General features: G+C 40.7%; 1 protein-coding gene across 1 annotated transcript in view; it reads right to left on the bottom strand.

Moving 5' to 3' along the window:
• Positions 1 to 20,521, bottom strand: part of TBC1D9 (TBC1 domain family member 9) — a 116,583-nt gene that overhangs the window by 46,748 nt on the left and 49,314 nt on the right. Inside the window, exons 2-4 of the mRNA XM_058721311.1 lie at positions 19,241 to 19,351; positions 6,193 to 6,311; positions 145 to 373 (exon numbers count right to left, since the gene is read on the bottom strand). Coding sequence (XP_058577294.1) covers positions 145 to 373; positions 6,193 to 6,311; positions 19,241 to 19,351 — 459 coding nt within the window. The remainder of the gene's footprint in view (positions 1 to 144; positions 374 to 6,192; positions 6,312 to 19,240; positions 19,352 to 20,521) is intronic.

Below are 20,521 nucleotides of genomic sequence, written 5' to 3'. Positions count from 1 at the left end.
ACTTCACTTGTTAAATAGTTAAAACACAGTGTTGACCCAGTCATAACTACAGACCTATTTTTGGCACTTTGATGTGGTTTATGAGTTCAGGGTGAACCTCAGCAGACTCTCCCAAGCTTCCCCCTGAAATTCTAGACAACTCACCTTCCCTTCCCATAAGGAAAGAGTAAAAGCAAAGGTGGTTAATACTGAGGTACATCCAACCCTGACGGGGGACCTTCCCCTTCCAGTAGCTACAAGAATAATAGTTGACGAGCTTCTCTTCCTCGGGCATCCCAAACAGCCTGTGGAATTTCACGATGGCTTCTTTAAACTTCTCCGTGTCATCATCTTCCTTCACATCGTTGATCTTGTTATACTCTGCAATGATGCCCTAAGCGAGGATAAAACAAGGCATGCGGCCAGTATTAACATGACTGGGGCTGCTTTTTTCTGTATGCTATAGATATTGGAGAGGAAAGAAGAGAACAATTTCTAATGCTAGAATTTTCTTTAAAATTGATCAATTATTTTCGAAGGCACCCCCCAAGTTCTGAGCCAGTTACCAAGGAGCATCTGCGTACTAAAAGATTTTGAAATGACAATATAGATCTGCGTATCTGTTTGTTGGTGCTACTCATGTTATTAAGTTCACTTAGGATGAAGCCCATAGTTTTATTTTCCAAATGTGAAGATGTAAAGATTTTGCAAGTTCTACTGCTTTTCCTAGCTCACCATGGTAGAGCCATCCCAAAGGTCAAGCTCTACTTTTCTCAAAGCTACTTCTACATGGAAACAATAGAGATGGTTGGCTTTGATGGAGACCAGGGAAGATCCATGTTGAACTAAAGCTATTTTGGGGGTGAGCGGGCGTTGGTAGTGTGCTCTATTAGGGAACTTTAGACAACCATGAGGTGGCATGAGGGCACTGAACCTCTGGGTGGAAGTAGCCAGTTCAGAAGAAGGATGGAAAAACCTTTCCCAGTTGGCAAATACACCTACAGCTTGTGTGACATTTCAAGTTATCAGTGCCTTTAGAGGGGGATCGAAAATTTTTATATAAGAAGAAGTAAACAAATAAATAAAAGTGACTGAATGGGAACCCACTAATAACTAGTAGCAGTCAGGTTCCTAGGCAATCCTGATGGCCAATAGACTGAGAGAAAGCTTGGAGACCCTCAAGTGGGCTAATACTTGCTCTTTCCTGGACCACTTAGCAGGGCTTGGACCTAGAGTCAGAATAAGGAGACTATTAGAAGGAAGTGATGTATAACAAACCAAATGATACTCTTTTTTTGAGTGGAAAAATATTCAAACTACATTATCCAAGATCTACTAAATACCACACTTTTAGAATGCTCATCTAAATTTATGAGAGAATTTATGAGGCTACTGAATTGAGAAACAATACTCTGGAACACTCCAGGGCCTAATACACTAATGTCAACAGACCAGGCCTTGCCAAGTAATTTCAAGAGTAAAGGTAATAGTCCCTATTAAGGTTCAACTCCCAACTTCCCCACCTTTAAGAAAAGAGAGGATCCAGAATGAAGAACCTCTCCTTAGTTTGCTATAATTTTTTAGCCAGGTGGACTGGATGATGGAACAAAGGGATGGAATATCTCCTTCCTTTATTTTTTTAATTTATTAAAAAAATTTTTTTTAATGTTTATTTATTTTTGAGAAGGACAGAGACAGAATGTGAGTGGGTTAGGGGCAGAGAGAGAGGGAGATACAGAATCCGAAGCAGGCTCCAGGCTCTGAACTGTCAGCAAAAAGCCTGACGCAGGGCTTGAACTCACGAGCTGTGAGATCATGACCTGAGCCAAAGTCGGATGCTCAACCGACTGAGCCACCCAGGCGCCCCTCTCCTTCTTTTATGTTCTACAGGCTCTACATAACATACAATTGGTTGCCCTAATTCCAGGCAACAACTCCACATATAATCCAAATACTTGGGAGGTCCAATATAAATTTAAATATGCAAAGGACACTGACAGAGAATTCACAAAAAGGAAAATTAACTTAGCAAACATAAAAAAAGTCCAACCTCATAATCAATCAAAGACAGAAAATTAAAACAAGACCTATTAACTTTGCAAAACCATTTAAACAACCAGATTGTTGAAAAGTAAGCAAATTACACAGGGATTGCAATACACTGATAATCTCTAGTAAGGTCCATTAAAAATGTGTATACTAACTCAGTAAGCAACATTTTGTAATCTATCCCAAAGGAAAGAAAAACTATAAGAAACCTTATATGAACACAAGTGTTCACTGCATTATATTACTGTTTGTGTCTGCTCCCCTTGGCCTAGAAGCTAGGGAGACTTCTAGAAAGAGAGGAATTATAAGGTCAATAGTGGGATGATATGCCATTATTAAAACAACAACTAAAAATTATATAACAATACCAGTCAAGGAAACAAAGACATGATACAAAACTGTATGTATGGTAAGACTACTATTATGATAAAATGCACTCCAGAAATCTAGAAAGAAATACACTCTATGGGTTTGGATTATGGCTGCCTCTGTAGTTCATTATTAGATTTATAATTTATAAAAGTTAATTAAATCTCAAAACAAATAAATTTGTTGGTTCCCTTCATTACTGGACAACTGGGAATGCTTAAACCATTCATTTGCACATGAATGACATTCTTTCACACATAATTGCATTAATAGCAATTCCTTCTTCATAATTGGTTTCACGGGAATTAAATGTGACATTTTGGGTGTAATAAAAACTGAGAAGAACAGCTATTTGACATAATTGGTTCTTGTTTTATTTTTTGTTTTTTCACGTTTGTTTTTGTTTTCCTCCTGGCTATTGTCACTTCTAAGTTTCAGTTTCCTCCTATAGCTCTTTATTTGTATCTATCATCCAAAGACATGCCATCTGAGGGAGGACTAGGAAATTGTAACGGAGAACCTCAGTAGTGGCTCCTGGATGGGAAAGAGGCCTCACGCCCTTTCTGGCACCAGTCGCTGCCCCCTATGACGCGGTCAAATGAGGAAACTCACACTCTCTCCATCTACATTACTTCCCAGAAGGTCAGTACATGACTCAGAAATGAAATGAAGAAGTTATAAAATCAGATGGGTTTTATCAGTAACACAACTCTCCATTACTCAGGAACCCCTTTTTTGTTTGGAAGCTCTCACCTCCTCCCAGCTTCAAACTGAACCTTTCCAATGTCCTCCTTGCTCTCATTTTTACCCTCTTCATTACGTGTCTAGTCTCTTTAATTACAACAGAGTAGAAATGAACTGAAATCAGCCGTCTTGAAGCAGTGATAAATATCCATCTTGAGGGGCAAAGGGAGGGAGAAAGGGAGAGGGTGATGAGTTGTATGTGTTTTTGTGCTACTTAGCCCTCTCTAATTTTATGTGGTCCAGGTAAAATTCAGTTCTCTCCTTCCACAACATTAGACCCTAAACAGCAATGAAATTCCACTTCTTTTTCAGATTATGAAATTACTACTTGTTCATGTAAAAGTTTAGTGAAGGAGAAGAAATCAAACAGAAATTGACCATCCTGTGGAATTTTAATGAGAAGCAAACTATCAGATCACCTCCTAGAATTCTTCCTTAATCTGGGCATAAAGAAATGCTTTCTAACTACGACTAAAAATCTGGAAAGAATTTCTAATCTTGACTAAATAAAACATTTAAGCATCCCATGGCAAAAACTATCATAAGCAAAGTCAAAAGACAAATGACAAATTCAGAGAAAATATCACCGACAAAAGGCTAATGGCTTTTATATAAAAGAACTTTTAAAAATTAAAGAAAAATAAGACCAAAGTCCCATAGAAAAATAGGCAAAAGACACCAGCAATCTATAGCTATATAAAAATGGCCATTAAATACCTGAGATGTTCAACTTCACTTATAAGTGAGGTAAATACAAATTAAAACAACACTAAAATATTTTTCTCCCATCAGATTGACAAAAACTCAAAAGCTTGATAATCTACCTGTGGGTGGATTATCCTGTGGGGAAACAGGCATTCCCCTACAAGCCAATGGGAATGTAAAAGGTTACAATTCCTGTAGCGGGGGGGAGGGGGCATTTGGTAATATTCAGCATTTTCTACATGTATTTTCTACTCTACCAGTTTATCTTAAAGATACATCTCTACAATACAAAAATACACATGCATATATACATACATGTTTACTACTATATGCATGACATATAATTCATGCATATACTGTATATTTGTGTGTATGTGTGTATATGTAGACAGATAAGTATAATTATAAAATATTGTAAACCACTTAAATGTTCAAGCATAAGAGAGTGCTGAATTCTCTACGGTACGTACACACATAATATGCACCCATTAAAAAGAATGAGGCACTAAATGCAACATGGGAACCTGGATTGGATCATTGAATAAAAAAGGACATGAAATGGCAAAACTGGTAAAATCCAAATTAAGCTTTTAGTTAGCAATATTGCATTAATGTTCATTTCTTCGTTTTGATAAATATACTATGGTTATAGAAGATATTAATATTAATGGAAGCTGAGTGGTAGGGTCTATGGGAATTCTCTGTCCTATCTTTACAGTTCTTCTGTAAATCTAAAAATTAATAATATTTCAACATAAAAACCAAACTATTAAAATGTTTTTTAAATAACAAATAATCACACACAACATGTGGATACTCTCTATGAACTGATATGAGGTGTTACCCAAGAGTTACTGACTGAAAAGAGCAAATGCAGAGGAGCATATATACATGAAGGCTTATGTGTAAGAATTAAAGAGAAATTAAAAAACAAAACAAAACATATACCAGCCTCTTTTCACAAAAAGAAACACAGGAAGCATAGGCCCAATAACAATGAGGTTGGTTAATTGCAAGGGGTTGGGGAGAACAGGATAGCAAGACTGCAGAAGGGAGTAACATTTTGAGGAATTTAAACTTTCAGAAGTATGTTAAAATTTTCTGCATGCAAAAAATAATATTAAACTATGTGGGAAAGGAGATAGGGCCTGAAACTGAAAGCAAATGGAAACAAATGGCTGATTCCAGGACTGGGACGGAGAAAGTGCAGAGGAGTCTAAGACATCCTGCTATAGCAGAAGTAAAGAAGTGCTCAAAAAAGCAACAGGGACATGTCACAAGGACAAAGGAGGCAATCTGTAGGTGTTTCCTCTAGCTAAACCTGGGATAGTGTGGGTACCAAAATAATTAAGCCCAGTAATGAAACATTAACAACCGAAAAACAGGAATCCATGAGTCGATACCAAAACAAATAGATAAATAAATGACGAGAGAGCCCTTGCTTATAGTAGAATAGCATTCTTATAGAGAATGCTGGAGTTGGAAAATTATCAGTTTGTAAAAACATCACAGAAAAGATTGGTTCAGACAAAAAAAATCGTCAAGGGATGATTCCTCACCAAATCATGGGGAAATTTTGATAAGGAATAGGATATTTGTGTAGCCTTAAAATGTTTTCCTACAGACAAGTTCAAATTGTTTATTATTTGAAAAGGCAAAATTAGTAACTCTACAGTGGAGAGTTAGGTAACACCTGGCTGGGGTTATATCTCCCAACGAGGGGAGATGGGTATCATGTGTCCCCAGAACTGATACTCTTAGAAGGACATAAGATCACTTATGAAGTGTTCCACCTGGGAATACATAATCAGAATCAAATCATAGGAAATATCTGACAAAACCCAAAATGAAAAACATCCCATTAAAAAACCCAGAACTTATACTTAAAATCATGAATGTCATAAAAGACAGAGAAAGGCTATAGAAATGTTCAGATTGAAGAAGACAACAGACGAAAACGAACTCAACAGCTTCCTAAACTAGATCTTGTGCTGGACTGAAAAGAAAAAAATGTTGTACATTGGGTCAATTAACAAAATTGGAATATGTGCCAAATATTAAGGTATGATGTTAATGTTAAATTTATTGTGGGTGATAACTGCAGTGTTATTATTCAATAGAACATTCTTAGAAATACACAGTGAGGTATTTGGAGGAAATTCCTCTCCAATAGAAAGTAAATGAGCACTCAAACGATGATGTAGCTGGGTAAAATGCTAACAACAGGAGAATATGCAGATGGTCTACAGGTAGGCTTTACGCAATTCTTATTTTTACAACTTTTCCGTAAGTTTGAAATTATTTCCAATTAAAAGTTAACACTAAACAAAACAGACAACCCACTACCTGTATTTTTCCTCTCACAAATGTGGTGATATCATTCTCGTTTTCAAAGATGGAGAGTGTCTGCAGCAGATTCTGCTCAAGCCATTCCCAGTGTTCGGTGATTTCTTTTCTGGAACCACCTGTACGAATGTAAAGATGATAACAGAATTTTCGGAATTTAAAAGATATGTAAACGGGCTCAGTTCATCTATATGCAATGTCACTAAAGGAGACAGCTGCATTTAACTGCTTTCTCCTCTTCAGAGGAGACGCAGAGGACAAGTAGCGATGTGAAAACCCAAGAGTAAGTACTGTGTTATAGTCAAATCTGACCAGGTGAGTTCAGACACTTTTTGCACACTGTTTCCACGTAGAAGGTAGCAGCATCTCTCCCGTTCACTTTTATGGATTGGGACTTGAGCACTATCTTCCATTTTTCTCCCTCCTAGAACCTGCACTTCACAGTGTAACGTAGATCTTGTTAGGAGACTAGGTTACTTTTGTTAAGCTGCAATAATGAGAGCTTTGGTATGCCACTGGAGGTCTGATGTAACCACCTCCTATAATGGGCAAAAATTATCCCCACTCACCTCAATTATGAATGAGATGTGAAAATGGACTATCGCTAGGGAACAGCCGCCTGGCTCTCACGGGCACAGCTGCCTTGAAATGTAATGGGATGAGGTCATCCTCACAGCCTCCGACCAAGTCTCTACACTCGGGTAGGGAATAAGAAGCATAAGTCACCTCGCCTGGCAACCTCCACATTTAAACAATCCTAGCCTGTAGCCTATGTAACGGGCACTTCTCTGCTCACAACTGCAGGGCATAACACAGAGGCCGTCAGGATGTGGCTGTAGAGACACTGGAATAAATCCCCTCCCCTTTTATTCTTGCCCTGGGATTGTTAACGATCTTGCAGAAAAACAACGTTTTATAAATCATTCATATGCCATATATATAAATCGTATGCACTGCTCATTCCAGAATTAAGGAATGATTTTGTGACTCCACTGATCCAACCTCCTGGCATCTCTTTCAATTTCCAAGCTTCCTTTTATGTGATTTCTTAGTAGTGTCTTCCCTCTTTATTCTCCGTCACCAGTCACTCAAGATATCTCAGAATCTCATTCTGACTCCTGACAAGGAAGGGAGACACGAATGCGCCTACAATGATACCAGAACTGTAGGAGGAAAACTAAAATCTCTTTGAGAATGAGGTAGGTTTGAGAGGTTTCAGACCCACTATTTAAGGAGAGGCAAAACAAAACAAAACCCAAGTTCATTTTCTTTTACTTTAAACACCAAAACTGCCTTCACAGAATGCTGACGTAGAGGGTGAAAAGCAGATTTCTTAGTGGAGAGGCAGTCCTGTGAAAACATGAGAGAACAGATTATAGCTCCCTGTGGGCATTTTCCCTGGCTCACTCATTTGGGGTCATAGTCAACCACATGCGAGAGCAATTGATGATTCTGTACTATGCCGTTATGGCGAGAGCTAGAACTCAGAACACCTGGGCCCCCCTCCCTCTGCCACTAGCCGGTTGGATCACTTTAGACAGTCTGTTTAATCTGTGAAATGGAGATGAATGAACAACAGCAACAAAAACCACAACAAACGCTTACCTATTTCAGGGCAATGCTGTAAAAATCCCAAAGAATAATGTCCACAGACATACTTTGGAAAGGAGGAAATATTTTTTCAGACGCAAAGAAGAATGCCCATTTGGAATATTTAGGGAATGGGTTATTCTATAGTTTACCAGAGAGCTTTAAAACATTTTTGATTTCAGGGGAGCCTGGATGGCTCAGTCAAGCGTCCGACTTCAGCTCAGGTCATGATCTCACGGTTCACGAGTTCGAGCCCTGCATCCAGCTCTGTGCTGACAGCTTGGAGCCTGGAGCCTGCTTTGGATTCTGTGTCTTCCTCTCTCCCTGCCCCTCCCCTGCTTGTGCTCTCTCTCTCTCTCTTTCTCTCTCTCTCTCTCTCAAAAGTACATCTCAAAGAAGAACATTTGAGACTTTAAAATTTTAAATAGTCATTAGATAATTTTCTAAAATATACTGTGTCCTTCCTTGTCTGTAAACAGGTTACTAGCATCACCAGCTATAACTGGCTGTGATATACAGAGAGAGCCCGGTAAATGCCTGCCATGAGCCCTCCACCCTGGCCATCTGTGCTGGTTTGCACTGTCAGATGTATGCACCTTAGGACGGCGTCAGTCCTGGAGGCCCACGAGTCTGCTGAGGTCCTGCAGACCCATTGGGCACAGTTCCCAGCGTCTGTCTGATCTTGCTTCTCTTCTGCCCCTGCCTCTGTCGACTGCAGATATGCCTTCCACAGGCAGGTTTCCATGTGGTCTGGCTGTTGACTCGTATCTCACCATGCTCTGCCTTTGACCAAGTAGTCACATCAGATACTTGACTTTAGACACCCTGTTAGACTGGCTGTGGAACCCAGCCTCAGTTCAACCCCACCAATCCTCAGTTACCCTGGATAGAGAGGTCCATCAGCTATGAGACCTAGGACAGAACAGGTACGCCTTCAGCTTTGTACATGCTGCCTTCAAAGTGTTCTTTGTGTACATATTCCTGTAAGTACACCCATACACCCACCCCATTCCCAACACACACACAGTAAAGATGGCGTATGCATGCATGCACTCATTCAACACACATTCACTCATACTTCCAACTCTCATGGATATAATACGAAAACATTATGGCTGATTCCCATCTACCAATAACCATCTGACCGCTCCTATATTCGTGTTCAGGTTTACAATCTACGGCCATACCACCCTGAATGCGCCTGCTCTCATGTGAAGTTCAGATTCACTATACACATTGTTTCCCCACCTATTGCCTTCTCTGCTGTCCCAAGACCTCCTGTTCTCCACCCCGTTGTCCCACCCAACATTTCCATAACTTATACCTTCTACCACCTAACGCCCTTTGCGCCACTGGCTCTTCTCTACACTTCTTGCTGCTCAGGATGTGAATCCCCACATTTCCATCTTCAGTTACCATCCCTGCCCTCCCCACTGCTGCTGCTTGTGCTATTTCTGTCCCGCTCTCCATCTCCTGTTGTTTCTCCCACACTTCTCAGTGACACATGAAAAGGCTGGCCTTCTAGAATGAGCCACTCACTGAGGAGCTGACGCCGCACATCTCAACATCTTTAGGTCTTGCAGCTCTTTCAGCTTACTCAGTGCCGTGGGCCTGCCTCTGTACTACCAAACAGATTCTGGAGGTTTCTCCTGGCTACATCTACATCTAAGACTCCAAAGTTCCAGAAGACTGAGCTCTGGATAAGAAAGAACCTTGTGTACCATTATATGAAACCATCATCACCATATACTAGTGGAGAAAAGAAAGTCTCATGTATTAGTGGAGAAAAGAAAGCCATCAGCCAATGGTAGTTTCAGGAATTAACTATGGATACTTATCTGTACCCAACGGATACTTTCCAGGGTGAGTAATGAAATACACCTTTTACATTTACTGCTTACTAGACAAAAGCACCGTATTCTCTGAACGCTTTGCTAAATTCACAAAGGGTAAATGAAGACAGGGGTTCAGGGCTCCATGTTCTACAGTCTAAAAGTATGACAACACCTATAAAGCAGAGCCAGATTTCCTGACCCAGCAGACAAAACAGATTCTGAAGATGCCAGTCTCATCAGAAGTATTTCTGAAATCAGGTGTCCATTTCTGGCCACTTCTCACTCCAGAACAAAGAGTCCACGTTACATCTCAGAGATCACAGAGCAAATGCCCTGCCAACAGTTTGGGAACAACTGTCACTCTGGCGGACCACTCTTTAGGAAGGAGCGAAACTCCAACAACACCATGTTGCAATCCTAAATGTTCCTTAGAAATAGCTCTTTCATTTCTCAAGAAATTAAATACAAGTGCTGCAATATTTAAGATGTTGGGACTTTTCTTTTGTTATTTTTTAAGGTGAGATGACACGAAGCTCTTGTGCCATGACTGTGAATAGGGACAGGTCTATTTACCCAGCAGTTTGAGCAGAATGTGCTGGATGCTCAGAATAAGAAAGGAAGGGCTTGGCTGTCGATTTTCTGGAAAAGGCTTCATTTACAGAGATACAGCAAGAAAAACAAGCTGACCTGACTGTGCATTCAGCTGGAACAACAAAGAAAGCCAGTGTCGAGAATGAGAACCCTTCAGGAAATCCAAGTTAACCCAAGTTAAATCATTCTGCAGTAATAAAAACTACATTGACACTTGATGGGCTTAAGGTTACCGAGAAATTAATTTTGGAAAAGTGGGAATCTTTATCATTCAGAGTAGAGTTTTGTTTATGTTTTGTTTTGTTTTGTTTTGTTTTTAAGAATACTAGTCACAGGCCCTGTGCATATACCTGGGCAAAATGTAAACATTATTTAAGATGATGAAAAATACAAAATCATCCTAGCCTAAACTCTCATCTAGCTTTAAATGTATCTTAAAGCACATAAAGACTACTGGAAATAAAAAGGAAAAAGCATTAAGAGGGACCCACAAATGGATTCTATCAGATCTGGCCTCTGAGGATTAAGAACAAAGGCTAAGGCCCTATGGATAGATATCCAGCAGACATTTCCTTGTGATGCAAAACCTATGTTTAAGTGCGGTAAGTACGACTGAGGTTGGATTATCTGGAATAATAAGAAGCCTGGTTATTGGGGAGCCAAAACCACATCACGGAGCAGAACACAGACTTTGATGTCAAAAAAGTACACCTGGTTTCAAAAGTACACATACTGACTTTGGGATCATAGGTAAATTAGCTCATTTCTCTGTGCTTCAAACACCTCATCTGTAATACACAGGTAACAACACCTGCCACATTGGTTTGTGCTGGAATCAAAGAAGATAATACGGGCATGTGAGTCCTTAGCAAGAAAATACAAAGCACTAAATAAACAGTCGCCTTTGCCACTCTAAGTAGCGGAACATAAAGATCTCATCTTGACTTGTGATGGAGAAGATATTTTGAAAGTCCGATGTCAGGGCACCAAGACATCAGCTGTTTAACCCTTGCCTGACTAACATGCACTCAGCAGAAATCTCTCTGGCCATGGCATCGTTCTGTTTGGATTGCAAAGTGTACACATTATTGAAGTAAGGCACGCATAGAACCCCTTGTGGAACTATTGTAAGCTTTTTTTTTTTCACATTAATTCATTTTTGAGAGAGAGACAGACAGAGTGTGAGTGGGGGAAGGGCAGAGAGAGAGAGGGGGACACAGAATCTGAAGCAGGTTCCAGGCTCTGAGCTGTCAGCACAGAACTCATAGGCTGCGAGATCATGACCTGGGCCAAAGTCGGACGCTTAACTGACTGAGCCACCCAGGCGCCCCACTTCTTACTTTTTTTTAACATTATTTTTTAAATGTTTATTTATTTTTGAGAGAGAGGTACAGAGTGTGAGCAGGGGAGGGGCAGAGAGAGAAGGAGACATAGAACTGGAAGCAGGCTCCAGGCTCTGAGGTGTCAGCACAGAGCCCGACGTGGGGCTTGAACTCATGAAACACAAGATCATGACCTGAGCCGAAGTCAGATATTTAACTGACTGAACTGCCCAGGAGCCCCTGTAAGCTTCTCATATAACGCTGTTTATAATCTCTTACCGGTCATAACAATATGCTCATAGCTTCATAACACTTTGACAAAAGAGAAACCCAGGTAACTCATCCAGCCTTGACTATAAGAATCAGTGGCTGATGTCCTTATTTTACTTTTTCACTTAAGTGCCAAGGTCCTCTCCCACTCTGATGGAAAGAATGTAAACGGCTATCTTTCTGGAAGGCAATCAAGCTAGAAATACTAAAAGCCTTACAGATATGTGTGGTTTTTTGGCTCAGCATAACTATTTCTATAAATTTATCCTCAAGTGATAATTAAAAGAATGTGAAAAGATTTTTTTTCAGAGGATACTGATTAAGGCTGTTCAACATGCAATTAACATTAGGGGGGGAAAGACCCACATTTCCAATAATACTGTGTCAGTTAGATAAATTATGTTACCTGCACAATATTATCTACCTATTAAAACTGACATTAGAGAAATAGGTTTTATTAATGTGGAAAGTCTATACATGGATGTATGTATGCACGAATATACCTATGTAAGTGTATGTATACACACACACACACACACACACACACACAAAGTCTGAAAGGTGATTTGGAGGGTGGTACTGTTTTCAAATTTTTATTCTTTTTTCTTATTCTATATTTTCTAATTTCCTGCAATGAACATGTATTGCTTAAAGAAAAAAAGGAAGTTCTTTTTTTTTTTTAAGCTGCTATGTTCCCAAGGATACGAGAGTAGTTCTTGAGGTATACAGACCAAGAAAGGATTATAAAATACCAACTTCCACACTATGTGTACCTCATGTGGATGGCAACTAAATTACCCCCACATTTTCTCTATCAATTGTAGAGAAATGGCAGAAACAGAATTAGCAATCTTTAATTAAACTCTGGGTCTTACCAGTTGCTGACTAAAAGAATGTTTAATCATAAAAGCCAGGATGGTGCTGCTAGGCTGGGAAGGGGGAGAGCTGAGAACTTGGTCTCAGCTCTGCACTAACCAGCTACAGCTAGCATTGTGAACCTGGGCCATTCCCCTTGCCTCTATCCTATTAAAATAAAGATGTTAGACAAGATGGCACCTAAAATATCTTTCAGTTCTGAAAAAGCTTCTCTTACAGCAAAGACTTAGTTCTGAATGAACATCTAGGCCCAGATGAAATTCTGGGATGGTAAAGAAAAGAGCAACTAAATCAATAGGCAGCCAAATCAAGGCAGCATGCAGGGCTGTGTCATCTGTGAAATGCCCATCAAACACACATCCTCCACCCTGCTTCCTTTATCAGTCCTGCTGGAAGGTCAGATGTATCTAGAGGGAACTGTCAACAGCTCCTTCTTTCTTTCTGTTTGTGGCTCTTCTTGGCGGTCCCAGACTTCCTCTGTAGACAACGTCCTTGGAAATACCACCATTTTTATGTGTCTGTATTGTCACTGAGGTTGTATAACCCTTCTTACTGTTAGAACTTTCTCTAGTTCTTCTAATGGGGAAAGCCAAATGGGTTGCCTTCTACTTAAATCCACTTAAGGCCAAGGAGGACAGAGAGAACTAGGCTCTCTCCTGCCTCTGGGGCACCAAGTCCAAAACACTAGCTGCTGGGGGAAGACCTATAGCTGTTTAGCGCCCTAGTGAGAGTCTCAGGTGCAAAACAGTCAGTCAACTGACTGGTGGGGAGTGGGGGCGACTGTCAGAATATAACGAGCTCAACAAAGCTGGCTGGCCAAATCCCTAGGATACTGCTTTCTTTATGATCTTAGAGATCGCAAAAGGTATAATTCACTGCATAAACCACTGAGCAAAACGCACTTCATCAAGTTACAATTGATGGCGTGATGGAATATCAACCAAAGAGAATGGTGGCTTCATTTTGGGCAGTAGTGAAAAGACACGGCCATTATTAGGAAGGTTTTTGGCTCTCCTTCCCAATTAAAGGTCTCAAGGAAATGTAAGGCATCAATTTCTTCAAACCAATCTGGATGCAACTGTTAAAAGATTAGAAGAAGCATATGAAAATAGTGTTTTACCAAATAACTCCTGCTTTTTTTCCCCATTCTTCTTTATGGATCATATTATTGCCAAGGGCCAGGTGATTATTATATTAGGAGCAAGTGAGACTAGGCCCATAAGACTCCTTCTGCCTGGCTCTTTGTGGCTCAAGTGAAAGGCAAGTCAAACGAGTAGGATTTACCACTGCTCTTCTATAGAAAGTAGTCTACGTCAAGACTCTGACAGTAGATGCTTCCTTCAATTCAATTGATGTGTTGAAGGTTCACAAGGTGCATGGCACACAAGGTTTTGTAATGCTATGGGTTCTACAGGGCAGTGAGTTAGACTCACCCAGTTTTCTGCTGAAGCTTCTCCCTACAGCAAAGACTCAAGAAATTGAAGCAAATTAAAAAGCTCTTGACATACAGTCTCACCAATACCAACTCTGTAGTTTACAAAAAATAACACTAAAATTACAAACCAGAAGGTCAGCATATCAGAGAAATCTGAAAGCTGGCAGCTTCCGCTCTCAAAATCCTCTCCTGAAAGGGAGCCAGCAATTTGGGTTTTAAATGGAAATCGATAAGAAGGGCTAATGGGTGAATGGGACTTTCACGGTGGTTGTCACTTCCGTGGAGTCTTCCACAAGGAAATTCTGGAGCTCTCTCTATGGGTAATCAATACATACAAAAGCTAAAACTGTTCTGGGTTTATGATAATGAGATCATACAGTTGTGACAGGCATTACTTACTGGGAAAATGAAAGTACATCTCTTTGTGGTATAAATTATGCCATCAGCATTTACTGCCTAGTGTTCCTTAGCCTTGTTTTGGCAAATAATTCAGGAACAATTCAGCTTTGTAACTCTGGGCTCTTTCCCACATGAGCTTTCACAGAAGCATGTGCTTCGTAGAATGGCAAAGTCCCAGAAACAAACTGAAGAGTAGTAATGTCAGGTAACAGGCAAAACAAAACAAAACAAAAAAAAAGGGTTAAGGCTGAGAGGGCAGTAAAAGAAGAGTCATGAGGCACAAACCAGCAGCTCATAGAAGTGTAAAAGCACACTGACCTGGGAAGGGCAGGCATCTAGAGCACTAGAAAGGCAGATAGGAGAGCTCTAAGGAGCTCCAGGCTCCAAAGGATCTCAAAAGCCTCTGGGCACAAGTGCTAGGCTGGAAGGTGAAAGAGAATGTGTGAAAGTGTCCTTTGCACACACTTGTTAAGTCAAGTAGTTTAGTGGTTCTGTCTGATTTCTAATTCCCTTTCTTTTTATTTCTTCACTTGCTGGCTACAATGTCTATTTTAACAGGATTCTAGAATGTTTGCTAACTAAATGTGACACTTTCCTCACCAACCACCCCAGGGCATTCCCCACTCTACAGTAGCTATTGGGTTCTTCCCTTTTGTATTGAATAAATGGCACAGATGGCTGGAATGTTAACTTACAGGAGCCTGGGTTACACTGGTAAGTCTTCTTCAGGGTCCCAGCTTCCCTCTTCCTTTAGCCTTTATCTCCTTCCTCTTGCTCCAATCCCTACCCTTCACCCCTAGGTGGTTTTCTCCATGCCCTGCACCCTGATGCTATTCCTTCATTCACCAGAATGCATAAATGACTGATATATTCCATCATGTCTCATGGGGCTGTTTGCATCTTAACCAGAATAACTTGAAAGGGATACAACACTACAACGTTAGAATTTCAGGTACCATTAAATCCTGGAGGGAGCATTAATAGAGCACTGGAGCCTTCCGGCAGCTGGGACTCACACCCAGATCATTTCCCCTACCTAGGTAAAAGGCCAGCTGAGATTCCTGTCTTTAGTTGGGCACCCTGCAATCAACTGGCAGCGTGTGGTAATGGTGCACACTGGGCTATAACTGAATATTTACTTATGTTCTCAAGAGCAGAGACCGGATCTAATTATTTCTGAATCTTTAGATCCGAGCACAGCACTTCCTACTGAGTAGAGATCAGTTCAAAGACTGAACAAAGTCAACTGAAAAAGCTCCCAATGGCCAAAGCTAGAATGATTTGAGCAACAAAATAAAGTGGTACTGGACTGCCCCAAAGCATACAATAAATATATATGATTCCATACTGATAAAAACAATTGAATAAATTAGAATTCCCCACTCCTTAAGGGTGGGTTGCGCATAGTGACTTCTTCCCTGAGAGTATTCAGCATGGAGAGGAGGAAAAAATAGTAACTTAACAGTGGAGAAACCCAAAAAACACTACTTCCGCTGGGTGATCAAAGAAAACATCGTCAGTCATACATTGACAATCGGTACCCTTGCTTGACATAATGTGATAAAAATAGCACTTTATCTCTGGGATGTTCCTCAGCAAAAATCCATCACCTCAGCTTAATCATGAGAAAAACATCAAATTCCAATAGAGGGACCTTCTATAATATACCTGACTAGTATCCTTTAAAAGTGGCAGGGTCATCAAAAACAAGGAAAGCCTGAGAAACTTCCACAGCCAAGAAGAACCTAAAGAGACATGACAACAAAATATAGTATCCTGGATAGGATCTTGGAACAGAAAAAGGACATTAAGTAAAAACTAAGGGAATCAAGCGGTGCCTGGGTGGCTCAGTCGGTTAAATGTCTGACTCGACTTCAGCTCAGGTCATGATCTCATGGTTCATAAGTCTGAGCCTTGCAATCAGCTCTGTGCTGACAGCATGGAGCCTGTTTGGGTTTCTGTCTCCCGCTCTCTCTCTCTGCCCCTCCCTCACTTGCTATGTCTCTCTCAAAAAAATAAAAATAAACTTAAAAAATTTTTTTAAAAAACTAAGGAAATCTTGGGGCGCCTGGGTGGCGCAGTCGGTTAAGCGTCCGACTTCAGCCAGGTCACGATCTCGCGGTCCGTGAGTTCGAGCCCCGCGTCGGGCTCTGGGCTGATGGCTCGGAGCCTGGAGCCTGTTTCCGATTCTGTGTCTCCCTCTCTCTCTGCCCCTCCCCCGTTCATGCTCTGTCTCTCTCTGTCCCAAAAATAAATAAAAAATGTTGAAAAAAAAAAAAAAAAAAAAAAAAAAAAAAAAACTAAGGAAATCTAAATAAGCTGTGGATTTTGTTTAGTAATAGTGTATCAATATGAGCTCATTAGCTAAAACAAATGTACCATAGTAAGATGTTAATAATAAAGGAAACAATGTGTGTGAAGGGCAGATAGGTGCTCTGTGAACTATCTACTCAATTTTTCTATAAATCTAAAACTGTTCTAAAAAACAAAGTCTAATTTGAATTGAACCAGAAAAGACCCCAAATAGCCAAAGCAATCTTGAAAAAGAAAACCAAAGGAGGCATCACAATCCTGGACTTCAAACTATACTACAAAGCTGCAATCATCAAGACAGTATGGTATTGGCATAAGAACAGACACTCAGATCAATGGAACAGAATAAAGAACCCAGAAATGGACCCACAAACGTGTGGCTAACTCATCTCTGACAAAGCAGGAAAGACTATCCAATGGAATAAAGACAGTCTCTTCAGCAAGTGGTGCTGGGAAAACTGGACAGCGACATGAAGAAAAATGAACCTGGGCCACTTTCATACACCATACACAAAAATAAACTCAAAGTAGATGAAAGACCTAAACATAAGACAGGAAGCCATCAAAATCCTAGTGGAGAAAGCAGGCAAAAACCTCTTTGATCTTGGCCGGAGCAACTTCTTACTCAACACGTCTCTGGAGGCAAGGGAAACAAAAGCAAAAATGAACTACTGGGACCTCATCAAAATAAAAAGCTTCTGCACAGCAAAGGAAACAATCAGCAAAACTAAAAGGCAACCTACAGAATGGGAGAGGATATTTGCAAATGACATAGCAGATAAAGGGCTAGTATCCAAAATCTATAAAGAACTTATCAAACTCAACATCCGAAAAACAAATAATCCAGTGAAGAAATGGGCAAAAGACATGAACGGACACTTCTCCAAAGAAGACATCCAGATGGCCAACTGACACATGAAAAAATGCTCAACTTCACTCATCATCAGGGAAACACAAATCAAAACCACAATGAGATACCACCTTACACCTGTCAGAATGGCTCACATTGACAACTCAGGCAACAACAGATGTTGGCGAGGATGTGGAGAAAGAGCATCTCTCTTGCATTGTTGTTGGGAATGCAAGCTGGTGCAGCCACTCTGGAAGACAGTATGGAGGTTCCTCAAAAGATTAAAAATAGAACTACCCTACAACCCAGCAGTTGCACCACTAGGTATTTATACAAGGGATACAGGTGTGTTGTTTTGAAGGGACACATGCACCCCAATGTTTATAGCAGCACTATGCACAATACCAAAGTATGGAAAGAGCCCAAATGTCCACTGACGGATGAATGGATAAAGAAGATGTGGTGTACATATACAATGGAGTATAGCTTGGCAATCAAAAAGAATGAAATCTTGCCATTTACAGCTACATGGATGGAATGGGAGGGTATTATGCTAAGTGAAATTAGTCAGAGAAAGACAAATATCATATGACTTCACTCATATGAAGACTTTAAGAGACAAAACAGATGAACATAGGGAAGGGAAACAAAAATAATATAAAAACAGGGAGGGGGACAAAACAGAAGAGACTCATAAACATGGAGAACAAACAGAGGGTTACCGGAGGGGGTGTGGGAGGGGGGATGGGCTAAATGGGTAAGGGGCACTAAGGAATCTACTCCTGAAATCATTGTTGCACGATATGCTAATTTGGATGTAAATCTAAAAATAATAACAAAATAATAAAAAAAAATAAAATATAAAGTTTATTATTAATAATAATAAAAACCAAGTGGCAGTAAAAAATGAAAAGAAAAGGGTTCTGTGTCCTTGCTTTTCCTATTTATTTGTAAAGGCACAGGCAAACGAATAACTATAAAGCCTTGGCCACTTTGGATGAAACATTCTTGTGAGAGATCCAACAATGGCAGAGCTGTTGACCACCATTTTAAACACGTGACATTATTCCAGATTATCATCAGGAAAAAGAATTGATCCCTATCCAAGGAGGAAGCACTGTACTAGGATATGTGTGTATTACTTAGTACACTCAAGTGTTTCACGTTTCTCTTCATTTCCCAGCTGCCTATGGAGTTAGGTTGGAGTCGTGTGACTGGTTCAAGCCAACAGAGTGTGAGTGGAGGTGGTGTGTGACACGTCTGGGCCAAGGAAGTTAAATGCAGGTGTGCCTCTACCTCCCTCTTTCCCCTTCTAAGTTGTCCTCCTATGGAGGGTTTGTGTCACTGCGAATGGAGGAGGCCACAGGATCCACACAAGACTTCACCAGAGTGAGAAAGAAACCGCTCCTGCAGTAAGCCATTGAGATTTGGGGTTCATCTGCCAAAATGGCTATGGTTATTATCCTAAAATACCAAGAGACTGCATTCCCAAATAAAGGCTCCTTCCTCTCTGGCCGAAAGTTACGAATCATAAGGTTTCTCGGTATTTCTGAATATCACTACTTACCACAGGCGATGGTCCAATAGACCAAAGAGTCAGGAGTCTGGTACAGGATTCGGTAAGGAGCCACCCGGGCACTGGAGTCCAGCACAACATCAAGGGTACCCACAAGAAGGCCTGAGGGTGGAGAAGGCAGAAAAATTAAGGGTTTCCCCAGGGCTTCCCCAAATTCCCAGAGGCAGTGTCAACACACCCCTTCGGCTGGACCTCCCAATGGTCTTCCTCTACAACCCTTCTTGACAACCCCTCTCCTGTCGCACCCCGCCGTGACAAAATTTTCATCTTAAACATTCTGATGTTGGCTCTACGTGACTTGTTCCAACAACCACCAAGAGAAACAGCACAGGCTGGAAGGCAGTCTGCTGGTTTCAAAAACAAGCGAAGGCTAGCAAAGCTGGTAGCTCAGTCTGCATAAGCTGGTATTCATAAATGCCTATTTAAAATAAAAATAAGTAAGGTATTAAGCATTTACATGTTGGTGTCTCTGCTCTACCTACATGAGACCCAGTGTGCATTATTTTCTCCCTCTCTCCACCTAAGAAACCCAGTCTTAATTTGAGTAACTTGCCAAGGCCAGGAACTAGTCATGTCTATCTGAGTTACTGTGTCAGGCTGGCCTACATATTATTTTAATCTGCCCCACTTTTCTTCATATCGGAAAAGTATAGTTCAGCTCAGCAACCATCAAATCAGTACCTACTACGTTCAAAGCAAACTCTGTGGGCACAAAACATAAGATAGAGAGTCCTTAAGGTATTTATAATCTAGGAGGAAAGAAGGCCAGAGTCTTAACACTTGTTTAGGAGTGAACAAGGGCTGTGAAACAAGCATTTTCTCATCTCAGTTCCCATCGCAGTGGCAGAGTCCTTTGCCATTTGTCACATCAAACATTAAAATGATTGGAAAGGCAAAAAATGCCAGGAAGGCATCCTGGTAACTAACATACAGTAGAATTCTGTGGGTCTGGAACCTCACTGATCTGTTCGGGCCGTGGGGGAAACTTGCCCACATCATCCAAGTCTGTCCAGGAAGCCTGAATAGCCAACACATGATTTTACCTTTTTATTTGTGAGAAATGCAAATACCCAATATGCTGCTGCTCACTTAAGAAGAGGCAGTGCCTTGGGGAACCTGTGTGGCTCAGTCAGTTAAGCCTCCAACTCTTTTTTAAGTTTATTTATTTTTGAGAGCAAGAGAGAGAACATGTGAGAGCAGGGGAGGGGCAGAGAGAGAGGGGGACAGAGGATCTGAAGCAGGCTCTGTGCTGACAACAGAGAGCCTTATTTG

Source organism: Neofelis nebulosa, chromosome 3 (genome assembly GCF_028018385.1).
Source record: "Neofelis nebulosa isolate mNeoNeb1 chromosome 3, mNeoNeb1.pri, whole genome shotgun sequence".
In the NCBI taxonomy this organism is placed as follows: Eukaryota; Metazoa; Chordata; class Mammalia; order Carnivora; family Felidae; genus Neofelis; species Neofelis nebulosa.
The sequence above is the reverse complement of the archived record's forward strand: the minus strand, read 5'-3'. Positions and strand labels throughout refer to the sequence as shown.